The following is a 24,420-nucleotide window of genomic DNA, read 5'->3' on the forward strand; positions in this document are numbered from 1 at the left end:
CAGGTACCAGTTTTATACTCTTTAAAAATGAGACAATTGAGCCTTGTAGATGTGAAGTATCTTTGCAAAGTCTCAGAGTTGGTAAGTGCATGCCAGAATGAAAATTTGCATAGAAACTCATGCATTTAAAAATATTTCTACTGACAGAGCCTGCTGTAGAACAATTCTCTAGAATTCATGTTAATTTTAATTTCTGACTTCATTGTGGCAAGTTTGAGTTATTTTCTTTATTTTTTCATTTTTGGGTAGACGCTATTTTTCTGTGGTTGAAATAGGAACATATAATAAAAAGGTATTAATCTACTGAGAAATCTGGCTCCCCACTTGTTCCCCTCCACCAACCCTTTGCTCTTTCACAGATAACCATTTCTAAAAAATTATTATATATTGTTATTTTCTCCCTTTCTTGCATATAGGATAGCTTATTATAACAAGAGCCCATATTTCCAGTGTCATTAGATTTCATGAGGTAAATAATTTTGCCCCTTTGATTTATTTAGAAGAAAAGTTGATATAAATCACTTATTAATCTTGGGCTAATAGATCTTTGAAATGAGGTGAATCTTCCTGTGACATTTGACTGACATTATTAATAATTTATAACTTCAAAGGAAGCCAAATTATGAAGGTATCAGGATTCTTAGTTTTACTTTAATATACACTAATTAAAATGTCTACTGATGACATTTTGAAGATTTCTTTTAATTATTTTTATGATCTCTGTACAACTTGGTACACATGTGAGAGTTCAGAAGCTTTGAGTTGAGAAGTATGACTGCATTGGGATATAGGAGTATTGCAAGATTCAATGTTATAACTCTTTGAAGTAATAGCATTACAATTTTTCTCCAGAACAAAAAAACATGTTCGTTCTTCTTCCAAGCCCACAAATTGGAAAATCCATTCTGTTAAAAATAAAGCCCAGGTCATTTTCTGGGTAGCTGCATTGTGTTGAGTTTCTAAATCATTATTTCAGCATATTTTGAGAGTAGGCTGGCTTCTTGGGCATGTGGACTTCTACAGTCACACAGGGCCCTGTGCCTAGAACTCCCTGTTAGTGTAGTATCTGCTGCTACTGTCTTGAAAATCTTAATAATTTTTGAACAGAGAGATCTGCATGTTAATTTTACACTGGGTCCCACAAACTATGTAGACAGTTATAACATTTCTTTACTACTTAACAGGATGTCACTATACTTAGTTATGATTTGTTATATTGCTTTTTACATTTAAATTATATTATAAATTATGTTTACTTTTGACAATGACAATATTTTTTCCTAGTGAAATTTATCTTCATTGAGAGTTATGGTGTGGATGAATTATCCTGAGTTTCTTCTTAAGGTATTTAAGTGATAGTTGATTCATAAAACGTTTAAGAAGAGACTCCGATTGTTTCATTATTCACATTAAGTTCTTTTCGAATACAACATTAAAGACATAGTGTTTAGATTGACAGGAGAAAATGATAGGAATAGCCATTCATTTAATTTAAACACCATTTCCCCCCATTAGTTGGCATTTAGTGCCTGTTCATTTTATAGTAGGTGACAGTTTCTATAAACTCAGTTCCACATCTGTTATCAGAAAAGTAGATGGCAAGGAGTCAAGGACTTCCACTGAGTTCTTACAGTGTGCTAGTCAATGTACACATTTGGGTTACACACCCAAAACTAAGAAAACCCCTTCTAGGAGATGTCATCACTTCTGGCCACATTCTTATCCTCAGTGGCGTTGCAGAACCATCCACACTGCCCTCAGTCCAAGCTGCCTACAAAATGTAGGATGAGAAGAGACCTCGATACTCCTGGAGAGTGATCCAGTTATTTTTGCTTTTGAATGTAGCAGACTATCAGCTTTATTGTATATTAGAAAATCAAGGATCAAATATACTTATAATCTCAAAGAAAAACAACAGCTTTCAGAAGACACAAAAAAGAGATTTTTAGGGAGCTTTATACTATTCTTTCTAGAGTTGTATTTATTCAACAGGTAAGCAAGTTACTTTAGCTGCGACTGTTGCAGTGTCCATGGTGGGTTAATTTGATTCATTAAAACAAGGCTTGCATTAGAGGCTTCAACTCATTAGCACCTCACATAAGTCAATATTCTGGTCCTCTTCTGCCTCTAGAAATAAAACCAAGTCAAAGCAGATGACTCCCAAAGCAGCTGATTTGCCACAACACATATCTGGAGAAAGAGTTAGTCACTCAGTTGTGTCTGACTCTTTGTGACCCCATGGTCTGTGTAGCTGCCAGGCTCCTCTGTCCTTGGAATTCTCTAGGCAAGGATGCTGGAGTGGGTAGCCATTTCCTTCTCCAGAGGATCTTTTCAACTCAGGGACTGAACCCAGGTCTCCTGCATTGCAGGCAGATTCTTTACTCTCTGAGTACCCAAAAATATATTAGGGAAGCCCCAGATATCTGGAGAAGAAGTTAGTAAATTAACCTTCCTTAAAGTTTTGGGATCTGCTGTTTCTTCATATGAAAGAGAACAATGCATTGTCTCCCAAAATAAAGTATACAAACTTCATTCTTCTTTCATTAAAATAATATTTACTTTCTTAGGAATAGGCATTTCCTTCATGTTGGTATGTTTCTAATCTAATTCAGCTAAGCGTATTCTCCTGTCAGAATAACCTTAGAAAAGATTACAAGTAGGAGTGATGATATTAAGAAAAAGAGAAAATGGACAAAGTTGATACACATTTCTTAATAAGAATGTGTAGAAATGTCAAGGCAAAGCATTCAGTTTTTAGTTTGAGTAAGTGCTCACTTTGAGTAAATATATAAATCATAGAAATTCATAATTTTTTTTCTTTTTCTGTAAGTACAAATCAATATAAAATACAGAAAAACTGCTCAGACTGATAAAGATGTAGCATAGATGAAATGAATGAAAGATAACCAGTTTATTTACTAGAAAGAGTTATACATTAAACCATATTCAGTTGGCAACATAAACCAAGATAAAAGAATTGATGTATTGGCCTCAGTTATTTTCTTAGCACTGTAGTGCCTTTTCCAACCATTGAGTGCATGATCAAATACAAATACAAGCACATATTGTATGGATTCTCCTGTGAGACATTCACTTAGGATTGTCAACAACAAAAAAGTTTAAAAGGACAAGCAAAAATGAATTCATAAAATAATTTTTTGGATTTAAAATAAACACATTTGTCTTCAAGAACAAGTTTCCTTTGAAATTCACATTTTAAAAAATAATTAGCAACTAAAGAGTTTCTTAGGTCAGATTTTTAGTCATGTTTTCATATGGTATCATTATTCAGTAGAAACACTTTACATCATTTAACACTGAAAGGGATAATAACAAAATTGCAATTAAATGCAGGATTATTACAACAATAATCATACAGTATACAAATCAGGGTCAGCCACACATTACACAAGTGTTAATACTGGAAAGAAATACAATGCCAGAATTATGTATGGTTCATCACATATGCATATTCATGCAAATAAAAACACTGTGTAGATTACCAAAATGTCATAAAATATTTTCAAAGAATTGTTTAATCAACTCTAACAGTCAAACCATTGAGCTAAAAACTGTGACAGTAATATTAAAATCATTTACTTCCTCTAAGATTTGGTACACAATCATATCTCTGAAGTCAAACAACAAAACAATTCATTCTTTGTCTCCATTATCATCAAATAATGATTTGTCAACAAAATGATGACATTTCTGTTTATAGTTCTCTGATCTTTGTTTTAAAATGACTTTTTAAAGAGAAAAACAGTCACACTAGAAAGCATCAGATTTACTTCTCAGTGTTTTCATTAGAGAACCATAACAATAATTCTGACAGAAAAAAAAGTTTAAAATGTGTTCTTAACCAAAGTTCTATAGCAATTAAACTTCGATCACGGAAATAATCTGGCTCTGCAGTTTATCCAGGCTTCAGTTTAAATAGGGCAAACTTTAAATAACTCCAGAGGAAAGGGATAAAAATACACTGAGGAACAGAGCCATGCATTTCAATATGGGAAGGAGACCAGATACAGGTAACGATCTCCTTACATTCCTAATGAAAGGTCACAAGAGAAATAAGACTTTCTATAGTGTTTGCATTATGAATATGGGAAAGCTTACATGATGTGAAATATCTCATGCAACATTTTACACAGCAGACTTTTATGCACTCACACCCTTACACTAAAGGCAGTTAATTGCTGCTCTTCTTTGTAAGCAGAATATTATTTCTGGAAAATTCTTGATTGGAGAATATATCTTAATACTGAATATTTTTTTAAGTTATTCTTTGAGTAAGAAGGACAAAAGAGATGTCTAGATGACATTTTGCAGATATAAACACAAAAGAATCAGGATACATATACCAGATACTGTGGTAGTTAATGGCATTTAAATAAAGATGAATTAAATTACAGATACAACTCATGTGGGGGCATTATTACAGACAATGGGAAAGATCACTCGGGAGTTAGATTGGTCTTGTATGTCCACAGAAATTGATTTTAAAGTAAAAATTTGTTAATCAGTGTCAGCATTGATCATGCTTTCTATCACATCTCCAATTTAATAGCTTTTTGAAGAATTATATTCTCTTTACTGAAAACATGTTGTAAATTTTTTGCAATCTTAAATAAAAGGACTATTTAAAAATCACTCTGGTTTATAAATAAACAAAAAACATGGAGGGCAAATTTTTAAAATGTATCCTAAGAGTTCCTTTTGAGTCTAGTTCTTTATATCTGTGATATTAATGTAGTGGCCTCCATGGGTTGAACCAGCACAGTTCCTTGGTGGAAATCCATCAGCTTTCCATGGTGTGTCTTTCTGAGATACAGATTATGTTTTCTGGCTGGTTGATTATAATTTGCCATTCTTAACCCAGTAGAAAATATATTTCATTTCTTCCTTTTCATAGTTTGTAATTTCCAATTGAGAATTATAAGGCCTTTATTTAAAGCAGAATATCAGAAAATGTCCACATTTGTAGTTGATTTATTTGAGTGATGTTTCATGCTTGTTTGAAACAGAAAGACTATCAATACAGGAAAATTTTCTAAAGCATGGAAAAAGCGAATATTTTAAATTGAAGATTCTTTAAGAAAAGATAAAATTTGAAAGGCATTTGTTCCCCTGAGGGGTTGCATACCTATTTCTGAAATATTCCTGAGGACATTTGTTTTTTTAGACTCTGACAATTGAGGCTTTTTTATAGTAAAATTACTACATTCTTTAAAGATATTATGAAACATAGCTGGAAGGAAAAATAACACCAACAACCCTGTTTTGTTTTTCACCAAATGTTTTGGAAATGCTATCCTCTTTTCAAGGGACAAAATATTTCATGTCTAACCAGTATAACTTTAATGTATTTTTAAAGTTTTAAATAGGAGAGGCAAAACATTATGGAATCCCAGAATTATCAAACATTATCATAAGATATCTTGCCACACAACTTAATCCTTACTAGACAATCAGTAATATTTAATTCTCAACCAATATTTAATTCTTAAAAAAACAAATCTTCCTTATGAATATCAATTTCACTGATCAATTTCCCACTGTTAAAAATCTCTTTCCCAGAGTGATTATAAGTGCTTCACAGTGATGATTGTTTCTCTTATTCTAGATTTAGTAATGGTAGCCATAGTGGGTATTTATCCTTTATTAACTTTTCTTGAAATCACTACTGTACCTCTTCTTTAAGCTAATGTATAATCTTTATAAATAGGTCTCTTCTTAATTATTTAATAACTTTTCATTTTCTCCAAGTCCTCCAAATTATTCTTATTGAAACAGAACTGGATATGAAAAAAGGATCTGATGAATCATGAGTTGATTGGAAAGATTAATTCTAGGGTCCTGTATACCCCTGTGCACCCAGACCAAAGGCAATTTATTGCTCCTTTTTATTTTTTTACCTAAGAAAAATTCTCAATAGGAAAGCATTTCTGAATTCTATTCTTTCCAGTATGGTAACTGTGCTTACTTTTTAAAGTCTTGCTAGTTATTTTTAATCTTTGCCCACTGTGTTTGTAATAATTAGCCAGTATTTTCATTATAGTTCTATAGTTGGTTTTTCTACCCCAAGTCTGTCTTCAACTAGCCTTACTGAGATTCATTCTTTTTTTGTTTTCACTAGTTCTTCAGTTTTCCAATTTCCTTTTAAATCCTGATGTTTACAGGTACTGATTTTTATCAATGCTACACATATTTGGCCATTTTAAATGCCTATAAACAAATATAGATATGGCTCAGTTTAAACTATACTAAGTGATGCCACAATTTAAATACATGGAATTCTCTCTTACTGCTTAGGGACTATTATCTATTTTTGTGCTGAAAATGAGAAATTTATTTCCAAATTTCTATATATTTTTGGCAAAATTTGCTAAAATTAATATTTTCATAGAATTGCTATTTCAAAACAAGCATTCCCCACTCTATTAATATAATGAATTGAAACAAAACTAGTATATAATAGACTTAATGATGAACTTTTATTGGAAGAAATAAATGTTTTATCTATGGCCCAGCTTTTCAGCTGGTCACAAATACACAGTGGGGAAGCACAAACGCCCTGTAGTTACACATAGACGATACTTACTTTTTACTGCTGAATTCCCTGTACCACCAATGAAACTGAGGAGGCAAAATCGGAAAATGTTCTGAGGTACTTTTTAAAAAGGCATATTTTCCCTCAGGCACAGTTTTTACTAGAAGTCAACTTAGCAGCTATGCCACTTTTCAGGTCCAAACACATGATACTTGAAAAAGAAAAAGCAGGGGTAGGGGTGGGGGAGCTTCCTTTAATTGAACTCTAATAAAATCCATGCTGTCTCACTAAGACTAGTACCAGGCGGATACACCACCAACAAAATAAAGAAAATGTTTAGGTACAGCAAGTCAGTGCAGGTGGAAAGAGCAGAAGGTTAGGTTGCCATGATCAGGGCTTTATGAAGATTTGTTTCTTTTCCCATATTTTAACCTGAATCTCTATTTGGATAAAGATTTTCAGCTACTGCAAGTTGCATAATAAATATCACTGTTGAAAATAGCACACATGTAAGGAACTCAAAATCTCTTGGTGGCTTTGGTAACAGTGACTACTTAAAAGGTGTATGACTGATAGAGCTCCTGCTCTGTGCTTTAAGACTTGCCGACTGGCTGCCACCTTTGATGGGTCACCCTGCTAGTGCTCCAATACTTGCACTCAGTCAGCTGAGTGACTCCTACTGGGTCATCATTATTAGAGCCCTGCATTGTTAACTATCTTTTGTTAACAGTGAGGATTGCTTTTGTTTTAAAGAGAAGTTACAGATATCATTACAGGAAAAGGTCAAACCGTTATGGATTTAAACAAGTTAAGGCTACCTGACTAGACAAGGAATCAGGGCTAGGAGCAGGTGTGTGGGCAGCACTTGATATAAGGAGCCCAAGAGTACTAGACCTTTCAGCTCAATTAGCTGTTTTCCTTGTTTGTCAGATTATGTGCAAAATAAATTTTGCTGTGAAAATCCACTGCCTTAAATTAAGTCATAAAAGTTACCCAGCAGAATCTGTAAATTAACTAGGAACATGAATTATCTTAATATAATATAATGATTGTAGGCACCTGAGTGTTTGTCAAAAGTAGACAATGAGCTAAGGTTTATTACCTCTTGTTTTTTTTGGCAAGGAAGATTCATTATGAGAAAAACTAACAACAACAAAACATACAGTTTTAATCAAAATTTGAACACTTTCTGGGTAAGTTAATTAACCAAAGGCTAACTTACATCTGTATATGTATATATTTCCCATTTATACTTGATATCTTATAGCAGGAAAGACTCTTATTAGGACCCTGAATTTGGGAGAAGTAAAAAAAATTCTGGTCATTAAATAAACACACCATTTTTTCCCATCATGTTATTTAGCCTTCTTTAACGTTATTACACACACTCACACACATACACACAAAGGAGCAGCACCAGTGCGTCTACTGATCTGCAATTTAAAAAAATTAAAGACGCCATCAAAAGTTGAATAAGTCAATGAACCATAACATAGTCTCTTTTTGAGATTTACTTAATAACGTCCAATGAAGAATTCTATTTAAAAAACAAAACAAAAACAACCCAGCGGTCAGTGAGCTACTGATTAGAAAGTAAGTGCATAAACAATATCAGTGTAGCAGCAAAATACAGTTATTGTTAACATTCCAATGCACCTCGTTTATCATTTTGTGCAAGAAAAATGACCAGTCTGGCCAATTCCAGATTTCAAACTAAATTAAAACTCATACTTAATTGAGCATATTATGTATATCTTAAAATAAATGAAGTTCACCTCTCACAGAAATGATTTTTACAGACATATGTGGCAAGTAAAGTACAAAATAAATATCAATGACCAAAAAATTAGAATTAACTTCTATAGCTGAAATTGAAGTATAAGGAAAGATGATTTTACAATATATGTATTTTACATTGTCTTAGGTCTCTCTTATGCTATCGAGGTAAAGCCAGCCATCTGAGATACATATTTCCTGGTTCGTTTTATTTTGATTTAATTTAACTGTAGCCATTTGATTACAGAAGTTTATCTGTGATTTAGAGAAACCATAAAGTATTTTGCTACACTGGAGTCTGTGCTTTGTGTTTTTCTTCCCAACTTCCTCTTATCTTCCAAAATGATGGCCATTAATGCAATCAAACATCTAACCAAAGAGAAGAAACCAGCCGCTGGATCTTGGGCAGTATCCTGTGTATGGCTACAAAACGTTCACCACAAGTGTTTGTCCGCGGGAGATGACTAGGGGTAAGGAGGCTTGGAGAGACAGTGGAGAGGGGCGCACTGCGAGCTGGAATGTGGCTGCTCATCAGGCAGAGCTACGTCAGGACTGCAAATGAGAAACAAGCATGTCAGCAAGAGACAAATAGCAAAGGGCTATGCACAGTGGTAAAGGTTCGACAGACATTATTTTCACAGGAATTTTGCACAGAAAATGGCCTAAATCTAAGGCATGCCAAGACAACTGTAGATTAAAAAAAAAAAAAAAGCCCTCCAGAAGAAAAATGAAACATATTAGGGAAACAACATATGAACTCCTTCCCGGCAGTCACTGTTTTCAATTTCTGCACCCAGTCATTCCCCTATGTCTCTGGGTTAGTTGCAAGATTAGTTCTTTTCAAAATTTAACGATTATATAGCAATTACCTGGGAGTGATTCTGATACAATAGGTCTGAGGTGGGACCTGAGAATCTGCATTTCTAACAAGGTCCTGGGGCCATGGACCTACTGAACCAAGGCTTCTGAGGATTCTGCATTTCTCAAGTAGATCCAGATTCAGTAGAAATAATTTGCCTGTGGAAGTCTAATTTGCTCTAAGGGTTCCCTCTACCTGTTCTAGCTTGGTGGTGTAAAGATGATAGAAGAGTAACTATATGATGCATGTGGTTGTTCCCACATGACCACTTCTGAGAGCCTCTAGTTTAAATGAACACAGAAATGCTCAGGCTCATCAATGGCTTGATGAATAATATTGCAGCATAAGGATGCAAAATCATTGCATTTTCTAAGGTAATATTACAAATACATTTGGGTTCAGACCTTTTAAAATGTGACTAATTGGGGGAAATCACATTATGGGGAATTTTTTCAATTGAAAAAGACTGGCATTTTTCTAAAACTTTGCTTTTTTCCTTTATACTTTGGAACTCAGTACCACAGAATAATTTCTGCCAGGAGTGTTATTTGAGAAAGCTATTCAAGGTTTATTATTGTTATTTATTAACTTAATCATAATTTTAAAAAGCTAATATAATCATTCAAGTCATTAAAAATGAGCATTAACAGTTTTTATCTTTGCTTTTTCATGTGTATCTCTTGAGTTTTAATACAAAATCATAATTATCTACAATACTACTCTACTTGGGGTCTCTCTTCCCAAAATCTTTGAACTCTTATAAATGTAGTTTAAATGGAGATATGCTCTAGTTAGGATAACCAGTGATAAAAATGATTTTTCTTATCTATTTTTAAAATGTAGTAAGTAAACACGGGAGAGCTGGAGGTTCAGCACCAGGACTAAGAAAATACTGCATGGCAGGATGTTTCCTCCATCCTCAGATGACCTGGAAATAGAGAGGCAGACTTTCCCACGGACCTGAGTTTCTTTCTCTTAAGTTTGCATGATTTAAAACAAGTTTCTTTTTAGGGAAGGAAATATATTATTCAGCATAAGTTATGGCAAGTAGCATAAGGTGGTCACATCATACAAGAGGGATAAGTGTTTGAAGACCCATGGAGTTCAATAATCTTCTGTATAAAGGAAGGCAAGCATTTCTGTTTGACCCAGTGAAATGTATAGTGGCAGCGACTTCCCTAGTGTATTAGATGGTAAAGCATCTGCCTACAATACGGGAGACCCGGGTTCAATCCCTTTTTTGGGAAGGTCTGGAGAAAGAAACGGCAACCCACTCCAGTACTCTTGCCTGGAAAATCCCATGGACGGAAGAGCCTGGTAGGCTACAGTCCATGGGGTGGCAAAGAGTCAGACACGACTGAGCAACTTCACTTTCACACACAGGTTACAGCTCACTTGGCCCAACACATTATGTTGTTCATGATAATTAAAATTATTTTTCATTATTTCTGATTTCTTAAAGTGACAGGTTACAAATATTTCATATTATACTATTACTATTTTTAATTTGCACAAAATATAATTGTACTGTGTATTTTATGTGACAGAGGCATATTTTTGGCTTACAGATTAAGGAATCACTTCTTGAATATAAATACTGTATTTGATAAATTCTAATCAAATAATTTAATCATAATGATCATAATCACTTAATCATAATAAGTTGTAATCATTTAGTCAAACTGGGTCTCAAAAAAAAAAAGAAAAAAAAGAAAGGTGAAGTAAAATTAAACTTAGAAAGATTCCTCATTAGCCTTTCCATTTCTTATCTAACTGAAACACTTAAAACAGTAGCTTTCTCCACTCTTTGCCCAGGCAAGTTAGAGAGATTACGAGAGATTGCAGATTTCTGTCTTGAGAAATGGTTAGGTACTAACAGTGGTTAGTAGTAATTAAAGATATTGAGAACACACTGTGGGCCAGGCCTGTGCCTCCCTGAATCCTCCCAATATCCATTCTCTTTCTCACTTTACAAGCAAAGAAATGGAATCTTAGCCAGCAAAAGCAACTTCCAAGATTACACAGCTAGTAGGTATTAGAAGTGGGAACCAAACCCAGATAATGTGACTCCAGAATTCATTTACTCACTGAACTTCTGTCATGTGCCTGGCACTGCCCCAGCCTTGGGTGGGGTGAAGGTACTTTTCAGAGAACAACTAAGTTAAGAGCCCATGTTCTTAAGTTAAGAGCCCATGGAACAGAGAATTCCACTGAGATGGATTTCAACATTTGTTATTATATTAGTTACTTAGTAATTGAAATTGCTTTACAGTTGGCTGCTGTTATTAAATAGCATTTGTATGTTAATGAAGAACTTTCCTGAAGTAAAAACCTTGTTGCTGGAAGGGGTGGGAACAGCAGGCTGAGACATCAATTGGAAGACACTGGCTTGGGGCCTATTTAATCACATACTTTCTCCTGCTAACTTGATGTTCCACTTAAATAGCTGGCTGCCCAGCTGCCTCAGAGACCAAGTCACACTGGGGCTTTGGCTGCTGCTGCTTGTGGAAAACATCTGCAGCTCTCATCTCTAACCCATGACCAACATGCAGCCTGCTACTGATGTCTACTCCTCAGACACACATGGATGTACGTCTGGGCCTGCCCTTACTCAAAAGAAACCTTGTCCTGGAAGAAGAGCAACAGTCATATTAAAATAAGGAGAGAACAACAAGCTGGCTACAAAAGCCAGAGCCAGATTTTAAAAACTAGATACCATCAGAGGCCAGTAACTGGAGATGAAGGATTTCAAGAAAATGTTTAGGTCTTGATGGGGTGCTCTGATGCTTGTGTCAAAGTTTGCCCATGAAATTTACTATGAAGGTAAATTCATGATGTATTTGCAATGCTTTCATTGGAATAGAAATTGTTTAGCTTACTCTCCAGGGAGTCTGTAGATTTGCCTTTAAAATTGTTTAGTGAATCTTACATAAAGGCACTATCACTGAAAATATTCTTTTTTGAATGCCAATTACAACGTTCTCTTCATCTTTCGATTTCAGTTTCACTGAGGGTACTGAGTGGACAGAAAACGGAAACACTTCTGTAAAATTGTCTTGGAACAGACATTAGATATGCTTTTTACTTTCCTAATTGTTTGCCTGAGTAATATATTCTAAAGCAAAAGACAAACAACTCTGGGTTTTATGTTTTGAAAGGTAATGAAACCCTGGACTAATCCAAGGATTTACTCACAAAAGGAAGCTGAAGGCAGCCTGTAGTCTACCTGTTAGTGACCAGTAAAATAAATTCTAGCTGTCTTGTATTTTCAGTGGGCACATGTGAACTTCAGGAATCCAATGTGTGTTTGTATAGTCCACGTTTGAAATAAAATGTGGCAAGTATAATGAGATATAAGAAGTCATCATGTGGGAAAGGAGAGCTTGGGGTCTGTGGAACTGACATGCGGCTGTGTGGGAAGAGTAAGGACGTCTGAATTTACCTGACAGTTGGGCAGTCTTGCCTCCCGGCTAGTTGTGAGCACTGTGGCGGTACGGAGGCAGCAGGCTGCTGACAATCTATAAGAAACTGATAAATTAGACATGTATACAAAGAGATGGCAGAGCAACGTGTTAGTAACAGTAACTTAGGCAGTTGCCTGAGAGATTTAGTGAGGAATGTGTAGTCACACAGAAATATCTGAATTAAGCTTTTTTTCCCTGAATGATGCCAATAGAGAAGACAAGGCTTTTTACTTAATTAAACACAGTATTTAAAAATTAGTGAAACAAAATTAGTAGTGAGATTTCTCAAGTACATTAGGACATACATAGCCATTCATATTTGATGCTTGGTTACATCTAAAAATAAAAGATGTATTAACATAATGAAAGATCCTCAAGTTCTAAACTTAGATTTGCTATTCCAAAATGTTTTATATTCAGACAGCTGACTTTATATTTGGACACACAGGTATATTGTTAATCCCACAGGTACATTGAGAAAAGCATGCAATACACACTTTTCCATGATTAACAGAAGGATATCTGAGAAGAAAATTAGCTTCACAGTTTTCTGAAAATAGATTTTATTTATCAAATGTAAGACTTGTTAGAAGTCTTAGAATGTTTATCTTATATTAAATTGTTAGTAACTTGGATTGGTGGAGAAAGCTAACCTGAATGAGAAGTCTTTTATTTTTGTCTTCTGAAAATCACATAATTCACATTAGGTTGACAAATCACTAGCTGTTAAAAGTTCATTCTTTAGCTGATCAGTTATGTTACTTATCTACTCCAAGAAAGACTGTGTTCTGAAATAATGAAAGAGCAGTCTGTTTGCTGATGTATTATAATCACCTGCTAAGCTAGTTAGAAATGCATACATTATATTTCTACAAAAAATTTTGCAGAAAAAGTTCAAATTAAAACAAAAAATTCAATTATTTTTAATTGCAGAATTTCTTCTTACTAATTGCTTAGACTATGTATCTTTCCCTATATGTAATATAGGTAATAGTTAAGCCAAATTAATTACAAATTCTGGATTTAAAGTCTTGAATTAATGAACTTTTACTGAAATTTACATTCAAAGGCTTGAATCTAAGCACTACTTGTTCTAAAGTGAATATATTCTCTGTTACAACAAAACTTGCTGTATAAATCGAAAATATCAAAATTCATGATGCTTTTATAGAAGACATTGCAAATACACTAAAGTTGTCTGTGATGGAAAGTAGAATATAAGATAGGCTTGATTTAAATTCATTCAAGAGAACATCACTGAAGACAGAGGACCTTTTCATAAGCTGGTCTTGGTTCCAGAGTAACTTATTAATTACTGTTTTTTAATAGGGACAATATCTGATTAGTTGAGTATCTGTTGTTCAGATTATCATACTCAGTAAAAAGTCTTTCAAATATAACAAATATTTCCATTTTCTTAGCTTTGGCAAATTCTTTTCATTTTTTTCTTTAAGTCTTTGTTTCTCCATTTTGCAGCTTGATTAGCTCAATGATTCCCTTTTGTAGAACCTCAGGAGTCTTAAAGGATGAATTCCTTTATGTGCTTTTCATTTTTTTCAATAGCCATGATAAAGGATAATTTTAGACAAAGTTGTACAAATTTAGACAACTGTTTTAATCTCGCCAGCAGACCTAAGTTAAACAGATGTATGCTGCCCTCTTATGTTACATTTGAGTAAATGCAATAAGTACAAATACAAACAACTTAGGAGTCTAGCTTGCTTTTTCCTATTGCCAGCTCTTCTTGCCATTCTGTGGAATGGCAAGCCTCAGAATTAGAGTTTTTAAATGGTTTAAATTCTTTTCTATCTCTTATTTCCATAAGATTTTTCTTTTCTTTTTTTGTTATTACAGTCACAGATTTTTGTTCATTTGAAATATACTTTGTGATGAAATTCAGAAAACAGGCAAGCAGGACCACAATGCACCTTCTTAATGAATTGTTTGATATGTGGTGGATATTTCTTACATTTGTAGTGAAATTATAATGCTTCCAGCTAATTATTATTATTATTTTACATTTATTATTTACAAGTACTTAGCTAAGTGTTATACTTAAAGAATTAAAAACAAATTCTATAGATAAGGTGGTAAAAGATTTTAAAAAGAAATCTGAAAAATAATTAATTGCTCTGACTCAATTGTCTTCTGAATTCCTCTTCTGTGGTCAACAGTCCTCCAACGTGGACTCAGCCAACCCAGTTTAACAGCAATGTGTATTTACCATGTACTTTGAAAATGAAAGGGGAGGTTGGGAGGTTGAGAAAATCCCTTCCAGCTATGAGATGCTGTGGGCTTTACATGATCTCATGTGTTCTTTGTACGTTCTACTCTGGTAGACTTATTCACAAAGGAACTAGGCCTCATCTCATTGCTTTTGAGGGCATAGAAGATTAGAATTATGTGACTTAAGGAGGAGGAGTCTCAGAACATTGGAAGTCACTGCTGTCATCTGGGGCCACCAGAATTTGTTTCAACCATTCAGCAATTTCGTTACTAAACTCCCATTGTGTGTCTGAAACTGTTAGGTGGTAGAGATAAAAGGAAAACAGAAAATATGGTCCCTGGTCAATTGAGAAAGACGAGCATATTCAACAAACAAAATAAAGTGTCATGACGATGATGATGATGATGAGATGTAGCGGTGGTGGTAACACCTAGTAGTACTCATTCGTTGCTTACCATGTACCAGGCACTGTGTAGGCGCTTAATATGTGTGCTCTCCTTTAACCGTGTTTTATTAACCCCAATTTGTGGATTACAAAAGGGGAAGAAATAGGTTAAATAACTTGCCAAAGTTCACTAAGAGGTGGAGCTGGAATTTGAATCCAGGATTGAATGATCCAAGGGCTGAGTTATATTTTGAGACACTTCACTGCATTGTTTCCCATGACAGGGAAAAGTTGGGCTCTTAGAGCAGAAACAATTCACTAATCTAAGTGGTCAGGAAATGCTTCTTGGAGGTTGTGATATCTAGGTTGTACACCTAGAAAAGAAACTAGTTAAAGAATTTAGCAACTATAAGCTGTTTATGGCCTCTACTAATAGTAATACAATATTTTACAAAATTGAAGTGCTTACTCGAAATGCCCAGAATTTGATAACACTGAACATTTATATTATAAAGCTATAGGCCTGAGAAATGTCACAAAACTGAAGAGATTGTTAGTGCCTCAAGGGCAGAGATGAATAAGGGATATTATTGTTTAACATGTCTATATGTCCTGATATACATATGAACTTATTTTATATTCCTCCATAAACAAAGACTCCAGTAGAAAGGAAGATAGAAAAGTGGAGAAGGAAGGAAGGAAATTATTTCATGAATCAATATGATGTTACTTCTCCTAGGAACTATATATAAGTTTTAAATCTTAGCAACACTCTGCAGTTGTTATTTTCACTATTCCTAAGAGGAATAGTAAGTATTTTTGATCTATGGGACTATATTGAAATCTCTTATCTACCGAGACTAGTTTTTCTTTACATTTTTCATGATCTCTCCCACCAAAAACAAATACAGAACTTGGCATCATGGTAGGTTCTCCACAAACATTCATTGATTTAGTTAATACATGACTACTTGCTAGGAAGCGACTGAGCAAAGATATAGACTTTTCTGATGTTAGGGCTTATTTTCTACTCACTACTCTGGTTGTCTCTCTGATTGATGCCAGCTACCTCTAGAAATACTTCTAGATACCTCTGGCATCACCGATTCAATGGACATGAACTTTGGCAAACTCTGGGAGAGGGTGAAGGAAAGAGAAGCCTGGCATGCTGCAGTCCATGGGGTCGCGAAGAGTTGGACACGACTTGGCAACTGAACACCACCAACCTCTAGAAAATATCAGACCCATATTGCCAAAGAAACATAAGAACTTCATTAGACAGTTGACAGTAATTTGAAGGCAGCTAGTTACCTCAAAAACACAAAGAAAGGTAAAAGGTACAAGAATGAGGATAATATCCAGTTTCTATAAGGAGGTGGCTGAAAGTGGCGAATTTCATTGGCAGGAAGGAAAGTCTTGTCATATGGTTTTCCTTCACGTATCTACCATTTTTAAACTTTTCCATGCAGTTTAGAACACCAACCAATTTTCTAAAAGTCAATACCTTTGGGAGTCCATGAGCCCACTGGTGACTGTTTGGGAGAGCCTCTTGAGGAAGGCTAGGAACACCTCTATGTTTTTGGCCCCATGTGTGTCTCAGATGAGACACAGTGAGAGGAGTTGGTAAGGACAGTGTGCAGCTGCAGGGGTGGCTTCCTACAGCCAGGGTATTCTAATGGGGACAGAGCAGCAGCTCCTTGTGGCTAACAGTTTCCTACAGAATGGCCTGCACTCCAGTGCCTGGTTTTCCTGACTTAAGAATTAATGCATCCTTGTTATTTCATGAGGTCTTTTCTATACCGCATCTCCTTCCCTCATGACCATACACTGTGTCAGATGCTTCATACTTTCCCCTGGAATGATTTCTATCTCCTGAGTTTTCCTCAGGCTAAATAATTCAAGTTCTTCCTCACAGGACATAATCTCAACCTCCTATACCCTCCTCTTTGCTCTTTGACCATGCTCCAGTTTGTGTACAATCTTCTAAAACTGAAGTGCTCAGAGAGGAAACCATGCATAATAAGATGTAACAGCTTGACTAGGGTGGCAGCATCCTGCCTCACCTGAGACAAAAAAAAAACAAAACAGAAGCCTGCGTGTCATTTTTTGGGGCAGCAACATCAGACTACCAACTTCACATGAGCTTAGTTTGTTTGAAGATGGGGCTGTCAAGTCATATCTCCTCCATCCTGTACTTACAGTGTCAGGAATTCCAATGCAATATTTTATATACTTTTAACTTTACGTTAATCTCTAATAAGTTTCACCTCTTCCTACCTGGTGCATCTCTTAGGTCCTATTCTGTCATCTACCATATCAACTTCCTCTTCCTTTTTTCTCTCAAGTTAGAAAATGTGACAGTCATTACCTTGATTCTTCTCAACTCTATGCAGGTGAAGGGTTGAAATAAACATTTTTAATTCAAGGAAACTCACAGAAAAAGATATACACAAGCACAAACTCTAAATGAAAATCCATACTCCAATTTCAGCTAACTTTCTTTTTAGCAAAAATCAAAATAGAGTGAAGTTAAAGTGATCAAATCAGTCTTGGAGAAAACAAAATTGATGATAGAATGTGAAATTTGAGTTGGTAGAAAATAAATTTTTAGGCATTGTGTACCAAAGTAGAGACATAAAACTCACATATCATATGTTTTTAGTCTCCCAACTCAGGAACTCTGAATATTTGTTGATAATAGCACAAAGGTGTTCTTCACAATTAATTACTGATATACTTATGCACACACTCAGCTCTTAAATGAGGGTTTTACACAGTAACCCATGGGACTGGATAGTGGGTACATCACAATTTCCTTCCATTGCCCAGCGATGCTTCTGCAGCAATTTTTTTTATGGTCTCTTTGCCTTCCTCTTTATTCTTTCTCTTCTGTGCTCTTCAACTTTCATCCATATCAGCATAAGATGTAGGTCCATCAGAAAGATCTTAATGTTTAGACTCCCTGCTCCACAAACCAGTAGGTGAGGGACATTGAAGAAGTGAATTCAGTCCTAGCCTCAGCTTTTCTGTTAAGTGAGGACATTAAATATCAATCCTGCAGATCAGGTGAGAGGATGTTTGTGGAAGCATGAAGCCCAGGGCCCATGGATAAGAAATGGTCATCGAATAACACATGAGGGGCCAAAAGGAGAAGTCAAGATGACCTTGAGATTTTCAGTTTCAAGAAACAAAGTCACTGCCATTAAAACAGAAATTAAAAGGCCAAAATAGACCATATGATAAAATCATCTCAGCAAGTCTTTGCTCCTTTTATTACGTTCATCTAAAATGCTCTTTTCTTCTCTTGGACTGTTCAGAACTAACAAGTTTCAGTTTTTACTCCTGACCACCCCAGAAGGAAGTATCTGCTTCCTCTAAACTCCGTTAGTACTTATCTCATTGTCTTCAGCTTTTGAACACTGCTTTCCTTGCAGTGTATCTAAATTCTTCAGTCATGCTATGCAGTTGACAGAGAAGACCCTGCCTTATAATTCTTTGTTTTCCCACAGTCCTTTACTTTGAGAATTTGCACGTGATGCAGAATACCTGCTAATATACTGATTTTGCCTTCCCTAAAGGATCACTAGATTTGTTTATTAGTTACATTATCAATGTCATTGTGTGATGGGTTGATTTGAGAAAGAAAGAGTACAGTTTAGACATTCCTGTCATCATAACATTCTCCTAACAAAAGGAATAGAAAAGAGAAAATACTCGCCAATACTCTCCAATAAAGATTTTAATGCTACTTTAGTGATATCAGGTAACTAATGATTCTTTAATAAATTTTAAGTCTTTGATGTATAAATCTTGAAAATAATTATAATTGCTATTATTTAAAATAGGTCAAATACATCAATACTAAATTATTCCTCACTAAATCTATAAAATGAGTAATAGTGTGTTAGTGAATAAACAGAAAAGTAAATGGAAAGAAGCATCAAAATACATTCTTCTTGTAGTAATAACTTGAACACTTAAGTAGTCCTATGGATGCCTATACACATAAACTGAAAAAACAGACATATACAGTAGAGAATTTAAGAAAAATTTAAGATAGAAACATCATATAAAGAAAAATGAAAGCATGAGATAGAAACATTTACATGAATATAAACAGTAGATAAGAAAAGTTGAAATACTTTAAAAAATCTAACGATGAACTTAATGGTACATCAGCACTAGTAAAAATGGATAGCTGTGAACAGCTTTTAACATTTTATAATCAAACACATAGAGTTGGCTATCTCATCCCTTTTTGCCAAACATATCACATGAATTTCTCTGGAAGTACCCACAAATAAAACAATTACATAATTTCCGGCTACTCAGGAGTGTAGTCTACAATTTATGTCACCAGTCACTGCAGCCTTAACTTTACATCAGCGTTTAACATAGCAAATCCCCTTATTTGTTTATACCCTTATTATAGTCAGAGACAATAATTATTCATTAAAAATTTCCAGGGAAAAAAGCAGAATTGTTGAAACACGTAAAAATATTTCAGTATAGACAATGAAAAAATATGATCTTTAAAAACATATGACTCTTTAAAACATCTGGCTCTGCCTTCATATAAATGACAACTGTGCATAGGTTATCATGCTTAGGGGACAAGCATTAAAATTATCTTCAATAATACAGAATCAGAGCATGACTTGCTAAAGACAGGGAACATTTATAGACTTTTCAGTGATTATAGATTAGATAAAAACTTTCACACAGCTTTCCACTTGCTGTCCTGAGGAATATCACATGACTAGCTGATAAAACAAAGCAATATTAATAAACCTATATTATTTCAAACCTTGAAAAAGAGAAATATAAAAATGCCCTGCAGTATTGTCAACTTTCTGCTTCTGAACAATTTACAATTAAACCGTGAGCATGTGTGTAATTAACAGCCTATGTAGGAAGACATGGAAGATAAAGGGGAAGAGGGTAATTAGATACAGTGGCACCAAGAGGTAAAAGTACATTTTGCTTCCAGATTCTTACATCAATTAAGTACCTTTTAGAAAATAACTTTGTTCAGAAATGACCTTCTCAAGAACAGTGTCAGCTGGTACAAAGTTAACTCAGGATGGTGTGATGGTCTATTCTCATTAAACAATCTCAATAATAGCATGTATCAGATGAAGACCATCTACTCCTTTGAATGTCAGAATTAATTCATCATCAAAAAGAAGAGAGAAATAAGTTAAACTACAAACAAGAGGCCACTAAAAAATCAAGTGAAAATATATCCCAAACAAGAAAAATATATAAGAGACCACTCAGTGAAATGTGTTTGATTGTCTTATTTTATAGTCATTTCAAAAAAATAGGGGCTCTGTATCAACCCAGAGTGGTGGGATGGGGAAGGAGATGGGAGGGAGTTTCAAAAGGGAGGGGATTTATGTATACCTATGGCTGATTCATGTTGAGGTTTGACAGAAAACAGCAAAATTCTGTAAAGCAATTATCCTTCAATAAAAAATAAATTAATTAAAAAAATAACACACACACTAAAAAAAATCACACTAGAAAATATTCTGAGAGATTCAGGGCATCCTCTTCTGTAAAGCAATGGATCAGAAAATTATAGACTTTCACCAATATCAGTTGTTTCTTGGCGTTTTTTTTTTTTTAAGTAAAGAAGAACTACTTATAACATGTAATCCTCCATATTTGAGGAGGAAGACAACTCAGAAACCCCAAAACCAACGTTCCTCACAAGAAAATTAAACCATATGTATAACTTGGTTAAAGGAAAAGCAGTCTGTTTGAATATTAAATATTTTTAAAACCCAAGTTTACAGAAGGTGCTAATTCAGCTTTCAAAGAAAAGATTAAAGATCTACAATAAGTTCCTAATGCAAAAGTACTTGATTTGTAGAAAATTGAAGCCAAGCTCTTTCAGAAATGAATCTATTAAAGAAAATAAGGTTCACTCAGGTTTATAGCCAACTTACCTCTTTTTGCTTTTGATGTCAAGTAGTGCATAAAAAGAGAAAAAAATTTATGTTTAACTGATTCTCTGATCATAATGGCTTATTCCATAAACACCTACTCAGAGTAAATGACTATACTATACTTTTTGTTTGTTTGTTTGTTTGTTTTACAGAATCCTACCAATAGTGGTGGAGCTGGGACTTCTGGAAAGTCAGAATAGGTATTTAAGATGGATTAAACAACATCCACATTGGGCATCTCTTCCTACTCTAAATTTCTGATTTCAGTTCTTATGACCCAAACAGATCATAGGCTGATTTTCCATTGTTAATAAGACAAAATCTTAAGTGCAATGAAGGACTGGGAGGTGAAACTCAGTTTAGAGCAAAAATGGACTAGATGAACAGCATCGGAGCAGCAAAAAAGTCCTTAACATGAGGAAAGCATATCTCCTTAAACTAAAAAATGTACCAATTATATATCCACCAAAAGCATGTTTAATTAAAACCACTGTCCTGCTCTAAACCATTATCCTACAAAGTAAATGTATATAATTTCATATAAATTTTTAAATCATATAAATGCAAATATTTGAAGTTATCAAAGTTTCTTTTAAATAATTATTTTAAGAGTAACAATCTAACCTAGCCCATCTTTCAAGAACATTCACTGACAATGGAGGTTACATGAGGGACTCAGCTCAGGAAGCAGTCCCCCTAAAGGACACTTGATTTGTGAACTGGACACACTGAAGTGACATAAAAATAATGTATACACCAAAAAAAAAAGAAAGAAAAGAGGACGTCTACACTCTAGTAATGAACATAGCCAAAACAAATTTGGCTCTTATATGTACAGTTTATAAAAACTTTAAATTTGTGATATGTAGAGAGTATACCAATGACTTCTTTTTTGGCTCACAGGTGACTATGAAATTAATGGTTATATGACATCTTTATAACTTTACATTTACTTTTTTAGTAAACAATAGAAAGCAATAAAGTCAACCATTTTGAGTTGTGTTTGTTTGGTTTTTTGTCCTCTCATACCTTTTATGCATAATACACTGGGAAACAGCCAAGAAAACCAAACAAGCATCAGCAGATGGCTAAAGAGAAGAATGTGTGGAAGAAGGCACATACAGCTATGCAAGAGCAAAACAAGAGGGTGGCAGGGCGTTTCACTGTTGTACAATGAATACAGTGCACTGTGAATCTTTCTGGTTGATTAGCTGTATGAGTTCAATGCCTAAGTCCCTTTAAGTAGTCTAAATTTAGTAAGTGTAAGGAACTATATTACATAATTTAAAACAAAGGAATAGGAAGTAGCAAGTGTAGGCTTTTTGTGAGCATCAGAACTACTTATCATTTGCACCATGCTTTCAGCCAGAATTAAGCTGCTCCTTCAGACCCTGCCCAAGGAGGGGTCTCAGGGAGCCACTGGAACCAGGTTTAGAGTGTACAAAGGCCACTCCCCAAACTGCTAATGTGCCTCAGAAGAGTCTGATTGGCTGCCATGTTGATGAGTACCAGAGAAGCATTTCTCAGTTAAGTCAGTGGCCCCCGTAGCCAGTGTAACAATATAGATATACCTTTAGAAACTGAATCTCATATGTTTTGGGAAAGAAAGCAAAATGTTAGCACACTTCAAGAATTCAGCATTAATTCTGAATTAATTCTGAGTTTCGTGCCTTGTAGAGTCAGATTATAACACTTAGACACTTTAAATTGTACCAAAAAAAGTTTGCATTATTAGATAATGGGAATTTTACTTTTTCTTGATGAAAACTATACTATCCGGTGCTGAGATATTTTAATATATTAAAAAAATGGATTGTACACAATAAGACCCAGTCCCAGTCATGGAAAGAAGAATTTGTATTCATTGAATCAGAGAGACTCAGAGTTGAGAGAGCTCCCTCACTATTCCTTCATTGTAGCTGTTCATGTATCCTCATAAATGTAAAGGAGAGCCTGCAGTTGTTAATTTAAAGATTAGCTTTTCTGGGTATCCACCGTGTCTTTTTAAATTATGTTTTCCTTATTTCTCCTTGTAGGTGAAAGACATCCCTTTGAAAACTGCAGTTTGAATATAACATCCCAGGGAATGCTCATAATCAGAGCATTTTTATAATAGAGTAGTTACAGTGAGGACATGTATACAGTAGAATTCAATAGTCTGATGCCAGCAAGTTAGATTAAATAGTGTGAGGAGCATAGCATAGCTGATGGCCTTTTTCCTGGGAATACAATGAGGGAGAGGCCCTACTGGCCATCACAATGGAGTATTGTACATTTTCTTTGCATATGGAGGGCTTTGGGATCTGAAGGCAGGGCCGTGCCAATGGCAGGCGGTTATACACCTGACTCCCTGGCGCAAAGGATACCAAAGAAACCAAGGGTTAACTGCAGTAGGTAAGTAATTGAGTGTAGTCTGGTAGAATAAAAGCTGTTCTCTGACTTACAGGTGAGGAGCATGCATAGTAGAAGGTAGTGAGATAATGTGCAGTTTTAATATTCAGTATCTGGACAAGTCTGTCCTTTGGTGGCAGAGGTTGGTCACTTCCGTGAGTCTGCTTGCAGATCTAGGTGCTTATCTCTTTGGAGTTTTCTACCTGCCTGTCGATACTTTGTAGTGAGCCAGAAGTATCATTTGGGCAGGGTCAAGGAGGGATAATCGCCTACAATGTCCTCGGCCTTCGGTGTGTCTCAGCCCACCTGTGCCTCCCCATTATTTCTCCAGACTCAGCCCCCTTCTGGAGGCTTCTCTCTTCACACCACATGGGTGAATTCTGGTGGACACAAGCATGATGTGATCACTTTTGCCCTAAATATGTAACAATTAGAAATGTCAAATAAGTGTATTTTTTTTTCACTTAATGGATATATTAGAGAAAGATTGTAGTTATTTTCCCTTGAGGATTTTAATTAAAAATTTTAAATTTCCATGGGTTTATTAAAATATTAATAAAACTTAGAAGACTCTAAAGCATATAAAAGACTTATATGACAGTTATATTAGAAGAGTCAACATGGATTGAAAGCATGATCTAATTTAATAGGTACATTCCTATTACAGTGTTGGTTTTCATGTTGATCCTCAGTAATTAAGTAATTCCACCATTTTATCATAACTTATTTGCTTAGGTTTTGGAAATGAAATCTTTTAAGAAAACACAAGTTCTGGATAGTGTACCTGCCAGAGGAGGTAGTAGAAGACAAA

The 24,420-nt window shown here is 34.9% G+C and overlaps 1 protein-coding gene across 1 annotated transcript in view; it reads right to left on the reverse strand.

The window, feature by feature from the left end:
- Positions 1-8,793: 8,793 nt before the first annotated feature.
- The window catches only part of BICD1 (BICD cargo adaptor 1), a 243,646-nt gene continuing 228,019 nt past the window's right edge, over positions 8,794-24,420 (reverse strand). Inside the window, exons 9-11 of the mRNA XM_052641392.1 lie at positions 21,219-21,227; positions 12,631-12,706; positions 8,794-8,881 (exon numbers count right to left, since the gene is read on the reverse strand). Of these exons, the coding sequence (XP_052497352.1) occupies positions 8,794-8,881; positions 12,631-12,706; positions 21,219-21,227 (173 nt within the window). The remainder of the gene's footprint in view (positions 8,882-12,630; positions 12,707-21,218; positions 21,228-24,420) is intronic.

This window comes from Budorcas taxicolor, chromosome 5 (assembly GCF_023091745.1).
Source record: "Budorcas taxicolor isolate Tak-1 chromosome 5, Takin1.1, whole genome shotgun sequence".
In the NCBI taxonomy this organism is placed as follows: Eukaryota; Metazoa; Chordata; class Mammalia; order Artiodactyla; family Bovidae; genus Budorcas; species Budorcas taxicolor.